At 34.5% G+C, this 10,029-nt stretch overlaps 1 protein-coding gene across 1 annotated transcript; it reads left to right on the forward strand.

Moving 5' to 3' along the window:
• The first annotated feature begins 390 nt into the window (after positions 1–390).
• On the forward strand, positions 391–9,326 carry LOC127092095 (condensin-1 complex subunit CAP-D2). Its single transcript, XM_051030897.1, has 17 exons — positions 391–654; positions 737–1,047; positions 1,283–1,446; positions 1,534–2,704; positions 2,936–3,127; positions 3,775–4,422; positions 4,546–4,722; positions 5,481–5,548; positions 5,640–5,862; positions 5,950–6,049; positions 6,159–6,274; positions 6,356–6,413; positions 6,566–6,717; positions 6,811–7,006; positions 8,010–8,183; positions 8,258–8,348; positions 8,942–9,326. The coding sequence occupies exons 1-17, from the start codon at positions 519–521 to the stop codon at positions 8,943–8,945; spliced, it is 3,981 nt and encodes a 1,326-aa protein (XP_050886854.1). The 5' UTR covers positions 391–518; the 3' UTR covers positions 8,946–9,326.
• Positions 9,327–10,029: the final 703 nt, after the last annotated feature.

A 10,029-nucleotide genomic window follows, 5' to 3' on the forward strand; every position in this document is an offset into this window, starting at 1 on the left:
TTTCGTGAAAAGATCTACAACTTTCATGTTAGAGGTTTTGTCATTTGAGACTTTTTTAAGGGAGTCGCCAATTGAATTAACGTCTCCTCTTAAAACTTACACATAGGCGCCAATTAGATTGGCTAGGGCACCCGCCCTAGCCAATCCAATTGGCGCCTCCATATAATTTTTAAGAGGAGTCGTCAATTCAATTGGCGCCTCCTCCTAAAAATGGGGTACTTTGGAAATTTTTCTGAAACCTGGAATATTTTGGGATTTTTAAAAAAAAACTGGGTTATCTCGGTAAAAAAACCCATATCTTATTTTAAATAATTTTGGATAAGGAATAATTAAAATAGAGTTGAAAAGAAATAATTAATAAATAATTGAGGGGTCAGATTTGATTCTTCCGATCCCGCTTTTATCATTTCCAGTTTGGTTTGAATTTCGGAGTTCACCAAACGGTAACAGAGCCGAGATCCAACGCAACCCAACTGAACACAAGAGAAAACCTCTCTCTCTTTCTTCTTCATTTCTTCATGGCTCCTCACTTCGTCTTTCCTCGCACTCTTCAAGACCTCGAACAAGATTCACCCGAAGATAATTCTCTCTCCGTCCAAAACCCTATCAACATCGCTTCTCTCTCTTCTTCCCAACTCGAAGAATTCGTCAAAGGTAAAACATAAAAATCAATCAAACTCAGCGAAATCCAAAAATTCAACTAACCTAATACTCTCTTCTTCTGTTTCTTCAACAGGTGTTTCATTCGACCTCTCAGACAGAGAAATCCTCTGCGTTGAAGACCAAGATGTTTTCGACCGTGTTTACTCTCTCATTCGCGGTTACGCTTCTTTACCTAACTCATGTAAACTCAACCTTGTTGAAAGTCTCCGTTCCAATCTTTCCGTTCTTCTCCCCAACGTTGATTCACTTTCAAGGGTTTCCAACGGGGAAGACGACCACGTTCTAGTTATTGACCGTGTTGCTTCCCATCGCAACGCTTTTAAAATTTACACTTACTTCCTTCTCAACATTGTTCTCGCTGAAGATTCCTACAATGCCCCCAAGGTAAGTAGCGTCAGAATTTCAAAGTTTAGTTTATGTTAACCTAGAACTCAAACTATATTCTATTGTGTAAGTTTATATTGAAATATCTCCCATAGTTGTATACGTATACATAGATCTAACATTTGAGAATTATAGGAATTAGTATGAAGTCAAATTTGGGAATTTTTTTCACTCAAGTATATTTTATAGAGTAGCAAAATTGTTTAGTTTGAAGCATGCTGTATTACGATTTCAGTTGGTGGCAGCTAGTGCCAGGAAGAAACTACCCGGACATTCGTGGAATTGGGAGCCACTGAGAGCTCGGATTCTCAGTCTCATTGCCAGCTCATTGGAGATAAACCTTGAATTACTTTTTGGTTCATCTGACCCTGACGAAGGTTACTTGTCTTTCATCACAAAGTGAGTAATGGTATCCTATCCTTTCACCTTTCTTCAGTTCGGTATCACTACTCAGGGCTTTCTGATTTTTCCATCCACTTTTTGTAGAAATGCATTCTCCATGTTTGAAAATGTGGTGCTTTTAAAAGATTCCAACTCAAAAGATGCCCTCTGTCGCATAATTGGAGCCTGCTCAACTAAGTACCATTACACGACACAGTCTAGTGTATCCATCATCCACCTTATTCACAAATATGATTTTGTTGTCGTCCACTTGGCGGATGCGGTCGCTGGTGCCCAAAACAAGTATTCAGATGGAAGCCTTTCATCTTCCATTGTTAGAGAAATTGGAAGGACTAATCCAAAAGATTATGTCAAAGACACTGTTGGTGCTGAAAATGTGGGCCGTTTTCTTGTGGAGTTAGCAGACCGTATTCCCAAATTGATATCAACTAACATTGGCATTCTTGTTCCTCACTTTGGTGGTGAGTCTTATAAGATTAGAAACGCTCTTGTTGCCGTGTTGGGGAAGTTAGTATCAAAAGCGTTTAAGGATATTGACGGTGAAGTGAGTACGAAGAACATTCGGTTGCGTACTAAGCAAGCTATGTTGGAAATTTTGCTTGAGAGATGTAGGGATGTTTCAGCTTACACCAGGAGTCGTGTGCTTCAGGTGTGGGGGGAGTTATGTGAGGAACACTCAGTTTCAATTGGTTTATGGAACGAGGTTGCAGAAGTTGCTGCTGGGAGATTGGAGGACAAGAGTGCAATAGTCAGAAAATCTGCTTTGAATCTGTTAATCATGATGTTGCAGCATAATCCTTTTGGCCCACAGCTCCGAGTAGCTTCATTTGAGGCAACATTGGATCAGTATAAGAAAAAGTTGAAAGAACTTGAGCCTTCCAAAGGTTCTGATAATGAAAACTCTAATGTGGATAGTGATGTAGATGATTTGAATTTTGAAGCTGTTGAGAAGGAGCAGCAAGAGAGTGTTACTGATACGTTTATGTCACAGGAAGAAGATGCAATCCCTATGCAGAATGGTAGTGATAGTAGTGTGCCTGATGTTGGGAACTTGGAGCAGACTAGGGCCTTGGTGGCATCGCTTGAGGCTGGATTGAGATTCTCTAAATGTATAGAGGCCACAATGCCAACGCTTGTCCAGTTGATGGCGTCATCTTCTGCTACTGATGTTGAAAATACAATTCTCTTGTTGATGAGGTGTAAGCAATTTCAAATTGACGGCTCAGAAGAATGTCTCCGAAAGATGTTGCCCCTGGTAAGCCATAGTTCTCTTTATTGTCTAACAAGGTTATTCAAAGTTTATTTAGTTGTTGTTTCAATGTTTTATTCATGACAAAATGGAATGGTTCTGTATAATCCGTGCAATTGACTCTGTCATTGGCTGTTGTTGTGTTCTTAAATGTGTTGTGTACTCTATGTATGTGAATTGTTGAATATTGGTTTTTCTGAAATTAATTTACTTTCTGGCATTTGCTATTGGTTGTAGGCATTTTCTCAGGATAAATCCATCTTTGAAGCAGTGGAGAATGCTTTCAGTACAATATACATAAGGAAAAACCCAATGGAAACTGCCCAGAATCTCTCTAGCCTTGCAACCGGTTCCAATATAGGAGATCTGGCAGCTCTTGAGTTTATAGTTGGCACCCTGGTCTCCAAGGGAGATATATCTTCCAGCACAGTATGTTTTCATGCATTGTTATGCTGTATGTTAATGTTATATAAATATGTAATTTGAAATTGAATGCCTCTAGATTTGCCTCCATTGTGATATTTTATACCCCTAGGAAGAACTAGAACTTTGACTTTTTGTTGGCCTGAAATGATAAATGCATTGAGGTCGTCATTTACAAACACGGGCCTGTATTTTATACAATCATGACTAGCAACACTATATCCTACCTAGTTATATCAAATGTTAACCCGTGCTGTAAAAGAGTTCAGTGGCTCTTTCCTGAGTTAAATAAATTATTCTATAAGATAAGATTGAAATATTCAATGTAAACAAGGCTGTATGTTTTCTTTTGTTTTATATCCCGGTTTACAAGTTTAAATATGATTTGTGAGGAGATTGGCTGATACTTGCATACTTAGATATCATTTGATGATAAACACTGCTCTTAGATAAGCATAAAAAAAGACAAACATGTTTTAAATTGGAAAGTAGGATTCAGATTGTTAATGCTGGCAATAAGCTACGAACTCTTGTTTGAATTATTACAGCGGCTTCCTTTCATTTCCTCCATCAAAACACATTCTTGCTGTCATCATATCGAATTTCGTTCCCATCATTGATTTGATTTTTTCAAAATGCTTCCACTATTGCAGATATCTGCATTATGGGATTTATTTTGCTTCAATGTTGGTGGGACCACTGCAGAGCTAAGCCGTGGTGCTTTATCTGTCCTTTGCATGGTCGAAAAGACATCAACTGGTGTACTTGGCTCACATTTACAAGACATCATTGATATTGGGTTTGGTCGTTGGTCTAAAGTTGATCCTTTGCTGGCAAGGACAGCTTGTCTTGCTATTGAGAGGCTTTCTGAAGGCGACAAGACAAAGTTGTTGGCAAATAATAGTGTTCGAATATTTGGCATTCTTGAAAGTTTAATTACTGGCTTTTCGTTTCCAGCAAATATTTGGTATGCTGCTGCTGACAAAGCAATAACTGCCATATATGCTGTTCACCCTACTCCAGAAACAATAGCAGCTGACTTGATAAATAAATCTCTCAGTTCTGTTTTTAAGGACCATGGTGGTAGTGACATTGACACTAGTAGCAGCATTCCAATCACAGTTCATGAGGCAAAGCTGTGTAGATGTTTATTTGTCATAAGTCATATTTCCATGAATCAATTGGTCTATATTGAATCATGTGGCCGTAAAATTCAGAAGCAGAAACTTGCAAAAGAGAAGAAAAACATTGAGAGTCAGAGTGCCGACAGTAATGGCACAGCGTCAGCTGGTACACAGAAGGTGCAATCAGTGTTTTTTACTACTGTTCTATCATACTTGATAGCTTCAACTAACAGTTTTCATTAACATATTTTGATCTTTTACTGTCAATTCTTTAGAATTTGGTTAATTAATGTGTTGCAGGATAATGACATAAATGCTGAGTTAGGATTTGCAGCCTCTGAGGATGCGGCACTTGATGCAATGTTTGAAAAAGCAGAAAAGGAAATTGTTTCTGGTGTTTCAAATGAAAAGAATTTGGTTGGTATTTGTGCAACCTTTTTGTCAAAGCTTTCTAGAAATTTTGGACTACTACAAAAGGTGATTTTGCTTTGATATCCTCCTTCACAAAAATGAATATCTTGCATTTTGTATTGATCTGTTCGTGATTTGGTTTATTTTTTTATCATGTGCATAATGAATGACTGTATATGGAAAACACCAGCTACTTTTTGAAATGTGAAAATTGAATATATTTTTTTACATATAATTAATGTCACATACACTTTTAAAGCGTTAAAGGAAAGAACCTTTTTTAATTTTTATCTCTATGTGATTTCACAGCTTTAATTCATTAATTTGTTGTTTGATGATGTTAGAATATTATATAATGGAAAATGCTTGTTCTTACGAAGGGCAACAAGCATGAAGTGATACGAATAGTTATATAATTTACAGCTTTTAATTCTCTTCCTCCCATGTATTTAATTACAGCAGTAAATTAATGTTTCAATGAAATTCGTTGCCAAATAAGTCATGCTATATAGCACTTCTCTTATATACTATTTTATAATATCTTTTATATTAATTCAGAGTATCTTAGAGTATCTCTAAGTATCATCTTTGATATTAATTATTCTTATCATGATTTGTTCTTGATTTATGATCGAGTCTACTTATTTCTATAAATAGGGATTAACATTGAGTCTTTTTATATCAAGTAAATAATAATTATCGATCAAGTTTTTCTCTCATCTTTTACACAATCACAAATTCAAGATGGTATCAAAGCTTGGTTACTATCTAGGGACATGTGGGTTATGGACTGTTAACAGATATAACTGCTTCCATTTCTTCAGTATCCAGAATTACAGGCTTCTGCAATGCTTGCTTTGTGTCGTTTGATGATCACTGATGCAGAATTTTGGTGAGTTATTCTTGCCCGTTCTCTACCTCTTGTCCTGAATTCTGTCCCTACTTTATCTATGCCATATAAGCTCTAAGTAAGTTTTTTTCAGTGATGCAAATCTTCAGCTTCTCTTCACAGTTGTGGACAATGCACAGTCAGAAATTGTCCGTTCTAATTGCACTATTGCACTAGGAGACTTAGCAGTAAGGTTTCCCAATCTTTTAGAACCATGGACAGAAAAAATGTATGCCCGCCTACAAGATCCTTGTGTATCTGTAAGGAAGAATGCGGTTCTGGTGCTTTCGCATCTCATACTAAATGATATGATGAAGGTATAGGTCTCTTAAGTTGTTAATATTCTTTTTGTCCCTTTCAATTTTGCAGTGCTTTAGACACTGACGCAATCATTTCTCTATCAGGTGAAAGGGCACATTAATGAAATGGCAGTTAGATTAGAAGACGAAGATGAAAGAATTTCAAATCTAACAAAGTTGTTTTTTCTTGAACTTTCCAAGAAAGGTTTTTCCTTATAATTATCTCTTTTGCATAAAAATGTCTTCTATTATTCTCGATATTACATTTTTCAAGGTAGAAAGGTATTTAATATAGTCTCATGGCATTGCAACAGGAAACAATCCAATATATAATTTGCTTCCTGACATACTTAGCAAATTATCCAAGCAGAACCTGAGCAATGAATCTTTCTGCAACATCATGCAATTTTTAATTGCTTCCATCAAGAAGGTAAATGTTGTCTCACAATGTTTACATTGTTTCCTATATTTATTCTGATTGCACCCTCATTTAGTTTTTTAAGTACTCCAGGACCGACAAATGGAAGCGCTGGTGGAAAAGCTATGTAATAGGTTTAGTGGTGTCGCAGGTATAACTTTTTCCCTTATCTTAAGTACTCTTAGTCTTAATATAAACAGTTCCACTAGTTAATGTCTAAAATTTTCTGAGCTAATGTTCACCCTAGATGATACATCCTAACAACTGTTCATAATGATCAAATGTGTGTTTATTTCTCTGCAGATATCAGACAGTGGGAGCATATATCTTATTGTCTATCTCAGCTATCATTTACTGAAAAGGGAATGAAAAAACTCATAGATTTATTTAAGACCTATGAACATGCCTTGTCAGAGGATTCTGTTATGGATAATTTTAGAAACATATTGAACAAGGTAATGATATTTTTTATTACTTGTGCATACTTTATATGAAAAGGACGAGGGCTTTTCTTTTCTTGTTTTACTCAAATTTTAAATTGAAATCAGGGAAAGAAGTTTGCAAAACTGGAACTTAAAACTTACATTGAGGAGTTTGAGGAGAAGCTGACTAAGTTCCACACTGAAAAGAAGGAACAGGAAGTTACTGCTCGAAATGCCCAAATCCATCAACAGAAGATTGACAGCAGGGAGAACCTTAACATGGATAAAAATTCCGAAGATTACTCAAAATCTAATACTTCAGGTTAACTTCGCAATCTTAAAAATGTTTAGGTTTTATACACTCTACTCTCTTCCTAATAAATTTGTTATATTAGTTCATTGCCAGTGATAGCAATTCTTGCCCATTAGTGTATTTTTTATGTCTAAAATCTTTACTTTTCAGTTCTACAATTGTTAGTAGCTTTTCTCGTCGGCTTGCCCCTTTACCGATACTACTTTTGTCGGTAGTTGTGCACGAATATAATGAATTTATGATTTTTCCAACTGGAAATAGATATTTGAGGGAAGATTTGCTGTGTTTTGGCAAATTTTTATCATCTAGCATATGGCATTGGTGTTGCTAGAAAATAGTTAGCATTTGACCAGAGTACATAGAATCAACTGGTAATAGGGATGAAGAAATAAGGTTAATCAACCCAGTGTAATTGGACCCTTAACTTCCGATTAATTGAAAATGACTAGGGCAAAGCTAATTACATTAGTGTCTAAACTTTACGACATGATAATTCTAATGGGCCGTGTTCTGCATGATAATTCTTTAATAATGGTGGAATAAAGCCAACCATCATATTGGCAAATGCCAATCCACTGTTAAGTTAGCAAAGAGGATAAACATGTAAAGCATAGCAACATGATTTGACTGGATAAAAAACTTTCTCTTGATAAAAGAATATGATGCTGAGGAATTTTATTTTATCATACAGTTTCTTGTTTTCGATGAGCTTCTAGTGAATTTTATGTTAACAACACGTTTGTTGATAATCTTGTGTTCTGCATGATAATTCTTTAATAATGGTGGAATAAAGCCAACCATCATATTGGCAAATGCCAATCCACTGTTAAGTTAGCAAAGAGGATAAACATGTAAAGCATAGCAACATGATTTGACTGGATAAAAAACTTTCTCTTGATAAAAGAATATGATGCTGAGGAATTTTATTTTATCAGACAGTTTCTTGTTTTCGATGAGCTTCTAGTGAATTTTATGTTAACAACGTTTGTTGATAATCTTGTGTTTTCTGAAGATGAAGCAGATGGTGAAGTAATTGATACGTGTAACAAAGAGACAAATACTTTGTCTATAAATGGTAAATCAAAAACTAAACCTCAGCCAGAAGCATCTTCTAGTGTCTTGAGTGAATTGATTGAGCCAGATCAAGAGAATATTGAAGTTCAATCACCCATGGTTAAGACAAGAGGTTAGTTAAAACACAGCTTTTGTGAATTTGGCTGATTGTATTGTTGTAATTAACATGATGCTGGCAAATTATAGGAGCTCAACGATCCAGAATAAAAAAAAACAGCGTGAAAGAGGAAAAAGGTGATATCTCTATCACTAATCAAAGAGTTACTCGATCTAGGAGGTATGTCTCTATGCATGAAAGGTTAAGTGCCTCTGCATCTTCAATTTGCATGATTAGATGACAACTTTCTGATCTTGCATTGTGCGCGATAAATAAATCCTGACGAGAAAATAATTAAAGCAAATGGATTTATAGATTTTTGAATCTTGATAAAGCATGATGGATTATGGAAAATGTTGATAGTTTTTTAATATCATGTTTGTCTGTGTATTTGGTTTCCGAAACAAGCAAATGCTGCTTATAATTTAGTCATTTAATCTAAGTAGTCTAAATAGTCAGAGAAGCAGATTCTGGTTTTCAAAGTAAGCTAATGAATGGTATGAAAATGTCTGACAAGTTGTTATTTATCTCTGATTTACACTATTTTGGGCAAGAAGACAACTTTGGTATTAGATATAAAGGAACCTTAAAGTATGATGCGAGTATACTTAGAAGGCGCTGCCTACAAAATGCATATATAATTTTGCAATATAAACAGGAAGTTTTAATATGGTTTGCTTACAAAGGTTCTTGGTGAATTAGTTAATTTCACTGGTTTCTGACTGAAAAGTGACTAAATTATTTATAACAATATACTTTGTATCCTCGTGCAGGTAAATACACAGACACCTTTGGATGAAAAGGTAGACTACTTATCAGTTGGATTTTCAATTTTTTATGATTGTGATACAATGCCTGATAGTATGGAATCTTGAATACTGAATTATTGCCAACATGTGGATGCATTATCAAAACGCCGTGTTTAACGGTGGAGCACTTCTTCTCGGAAGTTGTACATGTGAAATTTGAGTGATCTTTTTGTATATGTTGATTGGGTTTGGAACTCCTGCATGTCTGCCCCTATACATCCACCAATGCACAGAACACCGAGGCATGCACTTCAGTGTGTATTGTATGAAACCTGAAATTCAATTACAACTGGATTTATACCGTAATCAGAAAAGGAATTTAATAGATATTCAACCATTTATAAATCAACTCGTTGATAACCATTTAAATATATTCAGATATTTTAAATGAATTTGAATCAGATTATAGGTATGTTTATCATATACGGATATTTTGTACATCCCTAAGAATATGAATGTTCATGGTTGAATTATTTACGGATATTTTAACCAATACATATGCTTTTGTTTTTACAAAATATATTATATCCATAATCAAATTTTATAATCGGTTATGAATTTCCTAATCAGTTTTAAAGTTCATATTTGATTTTCAGTTTTAAACTGGTTTTGGACATAAAAAGTCAATGCCGAGTATTAATTTTTTAGGACTGATTTTTCAATAAACTGGTGTTAGAAATTAAAATCCAAATTATAGAAATTGTTTTTACAAAAAAAATAAACTAATATTTTCATAATCTTAAATTGTTAACTCCATTTTGCCAATTATATTTTCAAGATCAATTGATTATGCCTCAAATAGAAATCACTTAAATAACATGAATCAAAATAGTACATTATCTTTATGGTTAATGTTGGAAAACAATAATTTGAATTTTCTGTAAATTATATTAATTATATAGTAAAACAACAAAGAAATAAAATAAATTTCTATAAAAAATTAAAAATGATAATATTTAATCACAATTATCATGATCCCTTTTGCTAAAAAATTCTTTAAACTATTTACTGTATATGATGTAAAATTAAGATACAACTTACCTTTCATAACA

Source organism: Lathyrus oleraceus, chromosome 6 (assembly GCF_024323335.1).
Source record: "Lathyrus oleraceus cultivar Zhongwan6 chromosome 6, CAAS_Psat_ZW6_1.0, whole genome shotgun sequence".
Classification (NCBI taxonomy): Eukaryota; Viridiplantae; Streptophyta; class Magnoliopsida; order Fabales; family Fabaceae; genus Lathyrus; species Lathyrus oleraceus.